Here is a 16,365-nt window from a genome sequence, read left to right on the forward strand (position 1 = left end):
ATGGAATTAAAAAAAAAAAAAACAATTCATATGGAAGTACAATAAAGAAGGCAGGGAGGAAAAACACAGAGAGTTGGAATGAATAAATGAGAAAATGATGGTGGCCGATCTAAAACAATGTGGTCGTCAGGAACACAGCCATTTTCGAACACAGCCTGTTTTTAGATTTTTGCATCCTGACCCTGCTGTGTTCTTCTCCTGCTGCTCTTTCTCTTCCTCGTCTTATCCTTTTAATCCCCTTATTTACCGTTTCTGTTTTTCTTTCAATGACAGGGTTTGGTAAACCTGGACTTGAGATAAAAGGTCTGGCTTCAACTTCCTATTCTATGACTTTCCAGCTAAGTGGCCTTGGGGGAAGTCACTGTCCTGAGCTGTATTCAGCTCTGAAAATGAAACGATTGGATTAAAAAACTCTTCTTTTGACAGCCACCATTCCGTGTGTTTGTAATTCTTGCCTCTTTACTTTTGGGCATGTTTAATTGATTTTTCTCCCTCGTAGGGTGCAGATACTAGTGAGGATGGAGATGAAAAAAGCATGGAAAAACAGAAGCACAGTGCCACCACTGTATTTGGAGCAAACACTCCCATTGTTTCCTGTAATTTTGACAGTAAGTTTTAAACATGAATTTGTGTATTCTGATATTACGACTTTTTCTCAAAAAAAAATCTTCAAGTCACCAAATGTAATAAAAATGTACTTTCCTTTTCATTGCTTGATGAAGAAGAATTTTTAAAATATAGCTTTAAAAATCATTTTGGGGGTAGAAGGTGGTCAAATTATTAATTCTAACATACTCTGTCCAATATATACTCATTCTATCTATTAAGACCCCCTTCCAAAATAAGATTATTATTTTTTTTTTAACTAGAAAAAAAAGATTCAAAAAGTTAAGTAGAAGTTGGTTTCAATGATAACCTTCAGGAATTTTGAAATGAGGCATACCTACTCTGTAATAGTAATAGCAAATAGTTTTATAGGTCTTAGCATATGCCAGGCACCGTACATATATTAACTCATTTAATCCTGATAATAACCCTAGAAGGTAGATGCTATTTTTTGTTCGTATTTTACAGATGAGGAAGCCGAGGTACAGAAGGATTAAGTAACTTGCCTGAGGTCTTACAGCTTATAAGAACTAGAGACAAGATTTCAACTTACCTGGTCCCCAAAATCTATGCAGTGAACCATAGTGCTCTCAAATCATGTGTTCATGTGCATGTGGGCGGGGGGGAGGGGTGTTGAATGGGGTGGAGATGTATATGTATGAGTATAATAAGATAAGAAGTATAAAGATTTTGAAATATCAAAGAAACTTTTAACAAATAACTGTTGCCTAGATCTGGTGTTAAAATAGTATAAATAGCCTTATTTCTGTAGTTCTTGGAACCCAGTTTTATTTTAAAGGTCAGTGATGACAAGCAGTACCCTAAATCTAGGTAGTTGACACTAGGAACAATATTCTGGTTGACACACTTGCACTGAGCTTACTGTAGTATCTTTTAAATAAGTTTCATTTTACAGGAAACAGAACTACTTTGGGAGGACTCATCATGACCATTATATGTGTTCTTTACTGTGGAGAAGTAGATTTGGGTGACTCATTTATCTGAAACATGTATTCTCTCCACATATTCCAGGAAAATACCATTTTACAGTGTTATGTTTCTTGTAAGTAATCTCCATTCCGTTCTTTTTAGGAGTCTACATTTACCACCTGCGCTGCTATATCTACCAAGCCAGAAACCTCATGGCTTTAGACAAGGATAGCTTTTCAGGTAAAGGGGGAAAAAAAATCTCCATTGCACATGGAATTACATAGCAGGCTAGCCTGATCCTACTTTTCCTCAAGTGGATGCTTTCAGTTATTTCTAACAACAACAAAAAGCATTTCCGTATTGAATTCACTTGATATGCGTAAAATGAATTGCTCAGTCATTAGATCAATAAGCACTGAATAGAATGTCAAGCACTGTGGCTGGGTGCTCGAGACACACAGAACATACATGATCTTTTAACACTAATAATCATTAATGGATTGAGTAATAAAAAGCACAAAGAAGAAAAGTAGTTTCTGCTCTCTGTTTTACACAGAGCTATATATATATATATATATGCCCGAGACTCTTGGATTTATTGGTAAATTAAGATTATATATATTTGTAGTTCTCTCAAATTGACCCAAAGGTCACAAGTTCACGTATAGCACAGGCCTGAAGCAGTTTGGAGTCCATCTTAACCTTCTTTGCTGCCTGCTCCCCAAATTCCCGGCACCATAAAACCATGAGGCTTCATCACCCCTCACACTGAAACCCCAGATAGTTCTGTCGCCTTTAGACTGGTTCTTAGGGAAAGGCTGTTGGTGGGGGAGGTGTGTTGGTCAGGACCTGCCGCCTGGGGATTTGTGCAGTTGCTTGTGGGACCATGAATGTTTGGGGAGCATTCCACTTTAGGACCTGAAGGCCGGCAGAGCTTCTCTGAGCCTTCTATGAAAATAACTCTTAAAGCAGTTGCCTGACACTCCAGCGTGCTCACCTCAGTTGTGAGGTGTCTTCCAAGCACATGTGAATGATTTCCTTTTCTTACAAATTAGAGCGAAGTTATCTCCATAGTACACATCTCCAAAATGGTTTTTGAAGACAGTTTCAAATATTCACCACCAGGGGGCACTCAATCATTGAAAGTCAAAGTTAGCATCTTATTAAGAGCCTCACGTGCTGTCTTTTGAAACAAAAGTGACACAAGAGCCATAAAAGGGACATACAAGCAAGAAATTATTATGACTTTATATAATGTGATCCTTTAGGCTTTCCTGGAAACTGGGATCTAACAGGGCTTACATCAGAAGTCGTAGATTGCATGTTTCTTTTGATGCGATGAGTAATAAAGATAACTTCGTGTACTCAAAAAAAAAAAATTCTCGATTAAAGTTGAATAAAACTCAAAGTACATTCCTTGCAGTTTGAGATATAAGACATATCATTGGAGCAAAAGCAGAGTCCCATTCATATGATGTCACCATGTTAAAAACCAAGCACCCTTTGGCTTATGCAAAACAGCTTTAGGTAAGATTTTAGGTTCTTTCTCAGGTAGGTCAGCTCCAGGCAATTGCAAAAAGTTTTGGTAAAATTATTTAGCATGGAGAAGAAATGGATTGCTTTCTTTTCCATATCTTTTTTCAGCTTTATCGAGGGATAATTGAAAAAGTTATAAAGTGTACAGTGTGATGATTTGAGATATATATATATACATTGTGAAAGGATCCCCACAATTGAGCTAACACATCCACCACCTCACATGTTTATCTTTTTTATATATGTGAAAAGACACTTAAGTTCTACTCTCTTAGCAAATTTCGATTATACAATATAGTTTTGTCAATAACAGTCACCATGTTATACATTAGATCTTCAGACCTTATTTAGCTTTTAACTGAAATTTGTACTCTCTTACTAATCTCTCCCATGTTCCCCTTCACACAGCCCCTGGCAACCACTATTCTACTCTCTGTTTCCATAAGTTTGACTTTTTGTGGGAGATCCCACATGTAAGTGATATTTGTGTAGTATTTGTCTTTCTCTGACTGGCTTATTTCACTTAGCATAATGTCCTCCAGGCTTGTCCATGTTGTCAAAAATGGCAGGATTTACCTTTTTTAAAGGCTGAATTATCTTCCCTTGTGTGTGTGTGTGTTTGTGTGTGTGTGTGTGTGCGCGCATGCGTGTGTGTGTCTTCTTTATCCACACATCCATAGGTAGCCTTTTCATTTTTTTTGATGGTCTCCTTTGTTGTGCAGCAGCTTTTTAGTTTGATGTAGGCCCACTTGTTTATTTTAGCTTTTATCGCCTTTGTTTTTAGTGTCAAATTTAAGAAGTCATTGTCCAGCCAATGTCAGGGAGCTTCCTCCTTATGTTTTCTTCTAGGAGTTTTATGGTTTCAGACTTTGGCCATCGTCCCACTGTTATTCTTTCTTTCTCTCATAGATCCATATGCTCACGTCTCCTTCCTCCATCGAAGTAAAACTACTGAGATCATCCATTCCACTCTGAATCCCACATGGGACCAAACGATTATATTTGATGAAGTTGAAATCTATGGGGAACCCCAAACAGTCCTACAGAACCCACCCAAAGTGATCATTGAGCTTTTTGACAATGACCAAGTGGTAGGTAGTTTAGAATTTCTAAGATGGCTTGGGGAATTATGGAGGTTTGTAGGAATGTCATGAGGGAATTAAAAGATTGTTTGTTCCCCTAGGGCAAAGATGAATTTTTAGGACGAAGCATGTGCTCTCCTATCGTGAAACTAAACTCAGAAATGGACATCACACCCAAACTTCTTTGGTACCCAGTAATGAATGGAGACAAGGCCTGTGGGGACGTCCTTGTAACTGCAGAGTTGATTCTGAGGCACAAGGTGCTTGCTGAGTTCTCACCCATGTGTTCTTTCAGAGTAGCTGCTTAAAAACACTTACTAATAACTCTAGGCACTGTTTACTTGAACTAAAGGGATGCACTGACATTTCCGTGTTTGTTTCTCAGGATGGCTCCAACCTTCCCATTCTTCCCTCACAAAGGGCACCAAATCTATACATGGTCCCCCAGGGCATCAGGCCTGTGGTTCAGCTCACTGCTATTGAGGTATGCCACCCTCTGTGTTTTTTGTTTGTTTGTTTGTTAATGAAATCTAATGGATGTGGCTGTAGAACTGGACTATTTCATACAGGAAATGGAATCTTGCCGTCTCCAACTTACTATAGAATTTGTTCAACTTTCGAAATATTCATGGAAATAGAAGACTTGGCAAAGCAATAAGAACAGGTCAATTCTAGCATTACTGGGGGAATCTAGAGGTCTCATTTACAGGGAGCCGGTAGATTTCTGAGTTTTCCGTGTCAACTGGAGAACTGAGAGAGGGGAGACAGACTCAGAACAGCATGCCTGTGTGTGCAGAGAGGAGGGGACCCAAGGGGGAGGCGGAGGTGGAGGGTGGAAAGGAATAATGGGAAATGTTGACATGTCAGACAATCGGAGCAGAGATGGGCGGATGGAGCTAACTGGGCAGCTTGTGCCCGGCCCACTACCGAGGACATGCCCCCTGTGCAGCCACGCAGCTGTTACCTTGGGATCTCTGTTCTCAGGCTGTCTTCTAAGAGTTCTCAAAGTCTGAGGCAGATGGCTTTAAGCAACAGCTATCATTTTTGAAAGCTTGCATGTCAGACACAGTTAAGAAGTTTACACTTGGTTCTCAAAATAACCCTGTGAGAGATAATACTATCAGTCCTGTCTGTAGATGAGACGTAGGATTCACACGCTATTATATGGCACAGCCAGGATTTGATTCCTACACTCTCAACTGCTCTGCTGTTTCAGCAGTTCAGGCAGGAGAAGGAAAGGGGCAAATCTGCTTTCGATGAAGGACCTACAGGCTTTTAGGATCATATTCTCAGAGGTTTTAAGCAAACCCGCACTCTTAAAAAATTTACCAGTTATTAAGAGAGAATTTTCCCTTTTGAATATTATTTTTAATATACTGATTGTCCTTCCCTCCTCTTTACATCGTTTTCTTAGATTCTAGCTTGGGGCTTGAGAAATATGAAGAACTACCAGATGGCTTCTGTCACATCCCCCAGTCTCATTGTGGAGTGTGGAGGGGAGAGGGTAGAATCAGTGGTGATCAAAAACCTTAAGAAGACACCCAACTTTCCAGGTTCTGTTCTCTTCATGAAAGTGGTAGAGTATCAAGACTCTGTATAGTCCATGTGTGTTGAGTAGCTGAATATTATTTGAAATATGAATACATACACATCGCATGCACACACACACACACACACACACACACACACACACACACACGCACACACACAGAGTTTATATATTTCCAAAATCCGATGACAAATAGAAAAACTGCCTTGTATTCAACTTGTCAGTGACTTTTCCTCCTTAGATTCTTAAATCGTAGTGATGGTTTCTTAAAGCTTCAAACAACACCAGTGACAGAAATATCTATGAGCAATACTAACATATTCCTCCAATACTTTCCATCCATTCGGCTATTTATTACAGGCTCTTGGTCAATGCCCTGAGGGCAGACTGTTAACCCTCCCTTGCGCTCTTGTGGGTGTACATGGAACAGAACCCTCTGGATAGGGACCGGCTGGCTGGGGAAGGGGCAATTGAGAAAGAACCCGTATGAGGCAATGGGGTGATGCCCTAACAACCCATGACTGCACCCCACTTCCAGGTGCCCCTGGGATGACATCCACTTTGTTGCATGGAATTTACTCTCTGGTCATTAGAAATGTGACAGCATCAGATCCAGTTGATAGCCCCCTATCCTAAACCCCTTAATGCTTTGGAACAAGAAGAGGTCACCCAGTCATTCCACAATCCTTACCTTTTTAAAAAAGAAAAATCTGTCTTTTCTTTTACTCTACTATAAAAGACATAAAAATAAAGGCACTTCTTCAGTTTGATAGGGTAGAAAGTTCAGAACCTTCTAGTTTCTTTTCTCACCCAAGTCATTTGGTGTCTCTAGCACACCTGCTCTTGAACTCTAGAATCCTGTCGTTTAACTTCTCCTTTTAGAGACAAGGAAACTGAGGCCTAGCAAGCAGAAATGGCTTACTGAAGTCCAGGGTGAAGTGTCAGGCCACACCTTATGTGCCGCGGTGACTGACTACGTCAAGACTACAGCAACAACAGCTCCTGTTTGGTGCTAGCTGCATTCATACTCGCTGTATTTAGTCTTTAACCCTGCAGAACAGCCATTTCCACTTCTCTTATGCCCATTTTGGAAGAAGCCGAGAGGTTAAGTGATTCACACAAGAGGACACAGTTAGCAAGTGGGTGGCCAGAGTTTGGACCTAGGTCCCTCCAACTCCATAGCTCATGCTCTTCCCCTACAGCAGTGCAGATGGAACGTCACCTGGATGCTCCGAACCAGAACCCCAAAGTGGTTGCCCCTGGGCCACTCTCCACCCATCCTTGTCCACTCCCGAACCCCTTCTCACCTCCCAAGTTCTAGTCTGGAATCTAGCTTCGGCCAGCAGAGGTGAGGAAAGCCACCAGCTTCTACTCCTGTGCAAGGCCAGCGATGGAAGTTCACGTGCACCACTCCGCAGGCAGGCCCCGAGTCCAGCCCATGATTCCCCAGTTAGGCAACGTCACCGAAGTCACCAAATTCCATGTGGAGGAACAGGGAAGCATCAAGGAAAACTGAGCATCCCATTTTGGCACTGAACTTCCAGGGCTAAAAGACTCCCAAGCCACAGTTATTTCCTTTGAAGATTCAGTTTTAGCTCAATCATTTCTAAATTGCAGCTCCGTATCCTGTTACAGAGCAGAGCCAGGTACTAAGGTACTATTCTAAGCACTTCACATGCGTTAATACAACAACCCTACTATTTTTGAGGTGATAACTAGGGCATAGAAAAGTTCCCTAAGGTCATGCATTTCTTAATGGCAGAGCCAGGATTTAAGCCGGGTAATCTGGCTCAGAGCTCATGCCTTAAAGCATTGCGGTCCTCGCCTAGCAAGTAAATTACTGAACTACTTAGTGTGAGCCTCCTGGGCTATGCCAAATGGGCGAAAAGAACCTGAGCTGGTCCTTTGGGTGTTTGTTGGCAAAGCCGCTCTTGTCAGGTCTTGTACAGAGTAATGATACTTACCTCTGTGACCCCCCCAGTTCTTGCCCAAGGAGGAATTGTACATGCCTCCACTGGTGATCAAGGTCGTCGACCACAGGCAGTTTGGGCGGAAGCCGGTCGTTGGCCAGTGCACCATTGACCATCTGGACCGCTTTCGCTGTGACCCTTATGCGGGAAAGGAGGATATTGTGCCACAACTCAAAGGTAAAATGCAAGTCTATAAATATCATTTTCACACATGATTAGACTGAATCTTTACAAACCTTCTCAAAGTAAATATTTATTGTCCAGACTTGGCAGATGAGGAAATGGTTTGATTTACAGTCAGCTATATAACTTTCCCAAGGTAACATAGTTAATAAGTGGCAGAGCTAGACTTGAATATTAGCCTAAGAGACTTGCTTTCTCTTAGTCTTCATTCGTTTTTTAAATCTTTATAATGGGGATAATGGTACATATTTTACCGTATTATTAAGAGATTAAATGAAATCATGAATGTAAAAGGCTTAGCCCACTGCTTGGCTTAAGGCAGGTGCTTAGAAAATAAATGTCTTCTCTCCCCTCCTTTATGTCCTATGTTCAAGCTATTACCTTCTGAGGTACCCTGCATCTGGATGAACATAAGACTTCTTTTTCAGAAATGTTCATTGCTTCATGAACTTTTCATATAGTCCAGCCGACAAACAAGAAAATGGGCGATTGCTGTCTGGTGTGATCAATATTGTGATGGGGATATACAGGGCCCTCCCCCACCCCACCCTGTGAGCATTGTCGGGGAGGCTCTTTATTTTAAGTTGCTTTCTATCTGTTGTCCCACCTCACTAACGCATCATAAAGTTGTGATGTAACTTGAAAGATATTTCATTGTCATCCATCAAGGAAAAAATAATACCTACTGAGTTTAAATGACTTGCCTTAGATCACATAATTAATAGGTAAATGATAGAGTGAGGTGTGATACTTACCTTAGAGTTCCGTAATAAATAATAGTTAATGAAGAGTGTTTTGCTGTTGTTCATTTGGTAATGACTTGTTTTTAGCTTAGCATGTGCCAGAGACTGGGGTAAGGGCTAGGGACTGAGTGGCATCAGTGAACAAGATCCCAGGGCCCCTGGCCATGGAGAATTGGCACTCATTTAGCTGATCATTGGTAGCCTCAAGACTGAGCAGATGTCTTCTGTTTAAGCAGCTGTGCCACTAACCAGTTCTATTTAATCTTCCATAAGGTTTGATATTGCTATTACAGAGCCTCTGACAGTCATCTATTGTGTGGGTCTGAGTACACTGTATCCCTGATTCAGAGAAGAGGAAAAAATGAAATCTACAGTCACACTTGACCAAACCCTACATGTGTTTATCCATAAATTTTTCAGGCAAAGAAATTTTGTGCTGAATGGATGGTGCCTAAAATAGCAACATTTTTGTAACAACTAGGATTAATGTAACTGCAGCCTTGTTTCATTTGGGGTTACTAAATGGAGAGAAGTACCATTTCCTAGTGTTTTTTTCAACTGCTTTCAAGAGAGAAAATCCTTCGATATGAGTATGTGAACCCATTAGGAAGGGACAAATGCTGCAAACTTTCTCCAGCTCCAGAATTGCTTGTGTGGGCCTGTTTGTGTCTATTGCTTGGGGGCAGGTTGGGCCCAGGGCAGAGGTCTCCTGGTTAATGTTTCTACCTAATTAATGTAAAGTATGATCAAGGTTTCAGAGAGCCCCTATAGAGGAAAATCCTTAAGAAGTGTGGGGAACATAATGTTCTCAAAACCAGAATCTATTATTTTGGATCCCTCTGGTACTGTTTTAAAACCATTGCCAGGGTAAGAGTTGTGGAACTACTTGGTTGGCCTAATGCTGGAAGCACAGAGAATAACTTTTTCCCCCTGTCCCTGAGGCTTTGTTTGCATGAGGATGGTAAAGTGGAGAACTGATATTATAAGAAGGAATTTACATACAGTTGTGTTCCTGCATGCCTGCCCATCTGGCTGTCACTTTCTGTGTTGTTGCAGTTGTCAGGAGTTGTGGGGAGCTATCTTGGAAGTGAGGAGACTGCTGATAGATTGGGGAAGGGTTGCCACATGACTATACAACAACCTAGCATAGCAACTGGTATATCATAGATGCTCAATAAATGTCAGTCTCTCCTGCCAGCCCAATGTCTTCCTGATCATCCTCCGACATTTATTGAATGTTTACCCTGCTCTGGGCTCTGGTATATTTAAAATACAAGTTTTGGAGTCAGACAGACCTAGATTACTCATTTTCACTTACTTCTATTTGTTTAACCTGAAGCAAGTGACTTGCTTTCTCTTAGCCTGTTTGTTTTTCAATCTTTGTAAGAGAGATAATGGTACATATTCTATAGGATTTTTAAGGAATTAAACAAGATCATGAAGATAAAGGGTTTAGCCCAATGTCTGGCACATGGTAGGTGCCTAGAAAATGTGTCTTTTATGTCCCATATGTCAATTGCCTGGGTGTGTTAAACAGAAAGTTCTTTCAGCTTGGCAGAGTTTGCCCGGTCTGGGTTCTGGCCTCCTGTTGGATGTCTGGCTGCCCGATGCCTGTTCCGTGAATGGTAGATGTAACTCTCAGCCTCAACCCCTCCCTAGGCTGAGGCTTTGGCACCCCTTTAGCTGAACCAAACCTGGTGAGCCCAGGGGCTGCTCCCGAGCCCTTGCTCTAACCCCAAAATCCAGAGCCACAAATATTCTGGAAATTATATAAAGTCAGGGAGTGTGAGCCAACGCAACTTCAGACCTGAAACATGCAGCTATTTATCATCCTTCTTTGCTTTTCTCTGTCTTAAAACAGACTCCAAGAAAAGGAGGCTCCTTTAGATGTAGATCTTCGCCCACACCACCCCCACTCACACATCTCTAAAGACAAGTATTGACACAATTCTTTTTTGAGCATTTCCTGTATATAGGCACTAGGCTAATTGTCCAAGACAAAAGAAAAATGGGCCCTATAGTCCCCTAAAAATATCTAAAACCGTATCATATTTTGGGAAAAGTGATGAACTATTGGGTTATTTCCTATATTCAAATGTGGTCATCTCCATTCAGTAGTCTCATCCAGAAGTAAAATCTACCATCCACTCTGTGGCTGTTAAAATTGAACTTGGAATATTCACCACTGTATTTTTGTAAGTATATAAGATTATGAAATTGTCTTGCAGCCTCCTTTATGTCTACCCCACCCTGCCGGGATGTCATTATCGAAATAGAAGACACCAAACCATTACTGGCTTCGAAGGTAGGCTTCAGAACTGATCATGCGATAATGTCAGTTTTATCTTCCAGGTGTCTAAGCATTGGATGACTTTAGTCAAACAACCATTCAATGCAATTAAAATAATAATAAACCAACTTACCAAGGTAAAGAATCTAAATCTCGCCCTCATCAAAAGTTATAATGATACTGTGTGGACTAATGTTCTCTACTCTCAGTTACCTGGGATACTTAAAATAATACCCAGGCCCATGTCCCACCTTCTGAAAGTGACCTAGACATCAGTGTATTTTAAAATCTCCCCTAGTTATGCTAATATGCAGGCAATGTCTGAGAATCACTGGTGTGGACGGTCTGAGTAATATCATTTGCTAGAATAAGAAATTTCAGGAGCAATTTTACAGCATTGCAACATTTCGAAGAGGCATGTGTGTAGCCCACAGTTTTTTCCCTACATGAAGCAGAAGTGTCATGGATTTTTAATGACCTTACTTGTCAGTGGATGGGATATCCCTGATTTTTACATTTACTGTGGTTTTGAAGTCAAGAAATTGTTGGAAATGCTCATTCAGTACCCTCTTTTAAAATCATTGCAGCCAATTCTACAAGAAGGAAATGGGGAGGGCAGGGTCTCAGCCCAGAAAAAAGAAAACATCAAATATCTCCCTGTTTCTGTTGGCATTTATGATGGACTTTCACAGCATGTTTTAGTGTGCAAACTGGCCCAAAAAATGCACATGATTGCATTTTAATGTGTTATGTCCGTAAACAGTGCCTTAAAAAAAAAATCCACTTCCTTCCCACTGTGTTAAACTCACCAACAGTTGGACCATGATAAATATGATGTCCACGGCCAGCACTGTTTAGCAGTGTGTTTGATTCTGTTCTCCGAGAATCCTTCACAGTCACAAATGACAATAACGAATTTGCAAAACTACTATGTTCACTTTGTAAACTCCCCCCAGATCTTTCCAATAAAACAATAGTAGCCTAGGGAGAACTTAAGTATAATTCTATTAAGGTCCTTTACATACATTTTTACAACACTCTGGAAAAAGGCAGGAAAAAGGAACCCACTCTATAATCTGCCTCAACCTTTCTACCTCCCATTGTCAATCAGTTCTTATTTGTGCATGCTGCATACTCAGTAGCCCTAGGTATCGGGGACCAAGAATAAGAAAGCCAATCCCTGCCTCTATTCTTTATTCATTTTATAACAATAGTTAACAGATGACTAGGTTACTATAGCAACACATTGTGAAAGTTCAGTTTACATCTAGAATTTAAGCAGCAACCTAGGAGCACTGGGGATGGTAGTAGCAGTGGTCGGTGGGTAGTACCCCACTGAATTATAAATGACTTTGATCAGCTTGCTTTCCTAACCCTCAGTTAAAGTACACTGTGTTGACTGGTTGAATTCTCCTCTAAAAAAACTAATTCCACCAGTTCACCCGGGAAGATAGTGCACATTTAAGCAAAGTCAAATGAGCAAAGCTGAGCTTTGGAAGAGCCAATAACAAGCTTGCTGATGTCCTATATGACATGTACATGCAGTCTTATACATGTATACATGTAACACACATACATGTAACACACATGTATGCGTGGTGTGCATTTTTACATGTGTGCGCAATGTGTGTGTGATGTACATATATTGCCACTATCTCAATCCAATCCTTTTATATGGATTTAAATGGAGAAAATTGATCAAAACTAACTTTGCCGTTGATGGGAGCTGGAGGCTATGGCTTTGGAACCCACACCCTGCGATGCCTGTGGGAGCTCTCAACAAAGGGGCTCAGCGCTACCACGAGAAAAGTGAGAAATAAGTATTTGAGGCAAATCGGTAAGGAAGTGCTATCCAGATAACATGGACATTCCTACATGGCCATTTCAACAATTGCCTTCCAATTCCAGTGCTTAAGCAGTATGTCAACAGCACTCGGCAAAATGGTTTCTCCAACGACAGTGCGTGTATGTATGAAAAAAATGCATGAGGCTGCCGGGGACTGCGGGGACCTCGGTCTAAAGACTTGAATTCCCTTTTGAATTCTTTCTCTTAGTAGATTTTGGAGTGAAAGACAATCTTTAAAGAAATGTGATTGTTTTAAGCCGAAGAGCATTTGGAAATGATAAAGCAAGTTACTTTAATTGCTCCAGTTACTTTTCATATGAACTAATGAGCAAGAGGAAGTGAATAAATTCTCCCATATTAACCTTAAACTTTTAAATCAGCAGTTTGTTTTGAATAATGCCTTTTAAATCATGAACTGCTCTCTTCTTTAAAATGATTTCGAATAGCTGAAAATGATGTGAATAAACAGACTAAAAATCTGAATTCAGGAACCATACAAAATGTGAAAGTGCTTTGGGCATAAAATCCCTCTCTCCAAAATCTCAATTTGACTACAATGATTTAACCCTTAATCCTGCTTTGGTATGAATCTAATAGAAAGACATGTTATATCTATCTGACTCTCTGCTTCTCTTGGCAATTCTGTGTGCTGAACAAAAGTCAATCCAGAAAATACCAAGGGGCATTCTATAAGAAGCCCCATGGCCACACTACACAGAAGATACAGGGAGCACCTGTCATGAGGCATTGTTCTCTCCTCCCAATAGACATGAACTTGAAGTTAGGGTTTCAGAGAGGACGTCTGAATAGCAATCCTTCAAACTGTCCCCAAGGGCAAGCTTAGCTAATGTTCCAGCAGGTACCAAGGGAAAACTCAAGCCCACACATCCTAGCAACCTGTTCTCTCATCTCTTGGATGTGCCCTGAGATCAGAGGTAGATTCTCCATGCAGAAACTCAAATGGAAGTATTTGACCAATGAGAGACTTGACATCTTAGAGCAATTTTGATGAATGAGTGTGTATTTGGTGCTATAACGTAGGCACAGTGGAAAACCAAGAAAAGGTAGTTACAAGATGATATTGTGATCATGCCAGAAATGAATACATTATGACAGGAGTTTTTGAAGGGATAAGAATTAGGCCAAGTTGGGCACATGCTCAAAAGGTTTGAGACAGGGAGGTGAGTAGCTGCACCGCCTCTCCTACATGACCGCTGTGCAGGTGACAGTGAGATCCTCTAACTCCATTGAAAACATGGGACATGGGTGGCTCCCTCTGAGCCTTTCATTTTAACACTGTTTATAACTCTTTTGCACGTTTTCAGAGAAGAAACCAATGGGGTCTGTTTAATTATGAGATCATCTTGAATTAAATAACTCAAATAGTCCATTAAAGAGTTGATCACATAAAGCATGCATGAGAAGTAATTTCTCCTTCTCTCTTTCTCTTTAACCCTAATGCTCATGGGATCTCCGTATCTGTGTGACCTGTTTATGGTTTGCCTCTTCTGCTCATACGTGTGATGAGCAGCTGACAGAAAAGGTAACTGTTGTACTCATTTTGTTAGATTTAATATGCATGTATTTTCTTCCATAAGAAAATTTTCCTAAAGAAAATTTTTTTAAATCTAGGGTCAGGTTACCGACCCATGAAGAAGAAATAACTCTGTGTGTGTGTGTGTGTGTGTGTGTGTGTGTGTGTGTGTATGTGTGTATGTGTGTGTGAGATTACATATACTGTGCAGATAAAAAATAGCTTAAGTGTTCCTTCTTCCTTCCCCCCAGACTGAATAGGAAGCTATGTTGCAGGTGACACTCTGTATTTTTGGCATTATCACTCTTTTCCAGGTATATTAAAATAAGCATTTGGTGGGCCTGATGAGGATCTATTCTTGTTATAAATCTGAGTGAGATTTATAGCAGCCTCCTCTAAACAATAGCCTTCAGAAGTTCGAATGTTCCACAAATGACACTGATATGCTGTCCCTTCTGCCCAACCAAGAACCACCCAGATAAACCAGAGATTCTCAACACTGGTTACACATTGGAATTGCCTAGGGACTTAGGAACTGGGCACCCAGGTCTCACCGTAGGCTGATTGAATCAGAATCTCCAAGGATAGGCTAGGAGTCACAAGTGAACCATAATGCCTCCTTACCTTTGATTCACATTTTATCATTTACAAAGCTCTTTCTCTCCATGACGCTTGATTTCCAAAACAAACCTCTGAAGTAGATGGAGACAGGTAGTCTTATTATCCCATTCAGTGGGTGAAGAAATTGATGCTCGATGACGTTAAACAACTTGCTCAAACTGGTATGGCTTGTAACATACGGGATGGAACTTGGATTAGAACCAGTTTTTCCAACTCTTAGCTTAGTGAGCTTTGTTTTACAAGGCATTGCTGGCTAAAGGGTTAAGGAAATGAAATAGTAGAAAATATACTGGAGGTTTTACTTTAATCTGTTATCTGTATATGTAACTGTCAAGTCAAGAGGATAAAAAAGTAAAAACAGACAAATAAATAGATTGTGTCTGTAGGATGTACGAAAATCATCTAGTATACCTGGGAGCATTAAAGCCAAACACATTTCATTAGCCAAGGATCATTTCATCTCCAGCTTCTGGGTAGAAGAATCATGAATGCTTTATCCACTGCGCATGTAAACAAAAGTCATATAATCTTACTTGTTTCGGGTTCAGAAGCACCTGCTTCTCTTACCTATTACGGATGGATTTTCTTGCATTGACTGGAAATCAAGGCCATTACTAAAGATTTTTTCATCTTGACTCTTTTTTAGGAGGAAGAAATCATTGACTGGTGGAGTAAATTTTATGCTTCCACGGGGGAACTTGAAAAATGTGGACAATATCTTCAGAAAGGCTATTCCAAACTCAAGGTACCTGGGCCTATGCTGCTGTGGATGATGATCAACATTCACTAAAACTGGCCACAGACAATGCTAAGTAAAAGGCTGAAAGGTCCAGTGGTGGGTGCTGATGGGGAGGAGCCAGGAGCACTTTTGGCCTCCTGGTGAGCCCTCCTTGCAATAGGTTTTGGCTTTACCAAGATTCTAGGGGCTTGAGGACAGCTTTTGACTATGGTTACATGACTACCACTTTGAGGCTTGCGCGCTTGTGGCAGAGGATTGGAAATGGGTTGGTACCACACTAATTAGGCCAACAATTGTCCAATCTGACCCAAAAAGACCTAAAAGTCATGGTGTTTTTGAAGAAAAGCATAAAATGTTAACATGCTTCATTCTGTCCTCCAAATGGGCATCAGTTTCACTAGCTAAAAAGTTGATTCTGTTACGTATATGCAACATATAATCACAACCACAGCATGTGCGTCTAGGAGGAAGACAAGCTATGAGCTGGGCAGGTCTGACTGTCTGTGATCTTTCTCTTAAGTGTTGAGCTTTCCATTTCTTCATTCCATTTTTCAGACTGTAACGCACTCAAGTAGAAGCAAATGCTAAACTTTTCAGACTAATAGGAGAAAAAAACTTAAAAAGAAAAATATCTAGCCATTAAAATGATTTTCCCCTCCGAAGTGGAAAAACCCACATCCTTTCATGTTATTGTCATAACAACTCAATACAGCTTAAGAGACACCAGTATCAAATC

The 16,365-nt window shown here is 40.6% G+C and overlaps 1 protein-coding gene across 1 annotated transcript in view; it reads left to right on the forward strand.

The window, feature by feature from the left end:
- The window catches only part of MYOF (myoferlin), a 139,345-nt gene that overhangs the window by 97,149 nt on the left and 25,831 nt on the right, over positions 1-16,365 (forward strand). Inside the window, exons 34-42 of the mRNA XM_023531470.1 lie at positions 1,699-1,776; positions 3,982-4,163; positions 4,256-4,414; positions 4,540-4,638; positions 5,569-5,730; positions 7,685-7,850; positions 10,828-10,904; positions 14,267-14,278; positions 15,537-15,635. Coding sequence (XP_023387238.1) covers positions 1,699-1,776; positions 3,982-4,163; positions 4,256-4,414; positions 4,540-4,638; positions 5,569-5,730; positions 7,685-7,850; positions 10,828-10,904; positions 14,267-14,278; positions 15,537-15,635 — 1,034 coding nt within the window. The remainder of the gene's footprint in view (positions 1-1,698; positions 1,777-3,981; positions 4,164-4,255; positions 4,415-4,539; positions 4,639-5,568; positions 5,731-7,684; positions 7,851-10,827; positions 10,905-14,266; positions 14,279-15,536; positions 15,636-16,365) is intronic.

Source organism: Pteropus vampyrus, unplaced genomic scaffold (assembly GCF_000151845.1).
Source record: "Pteropus vampyrus isolate Shadow unplaced genomic scaffold, Pvam_2.0 Scaffold68, whole genome shotgun sequence".
Lineage (NCBI taxonomy): Eukaryota > Metazoa > Chordata > Mammalia > Chiroptera > Pteropodidae > Pteropus > Pteropus vampyrus.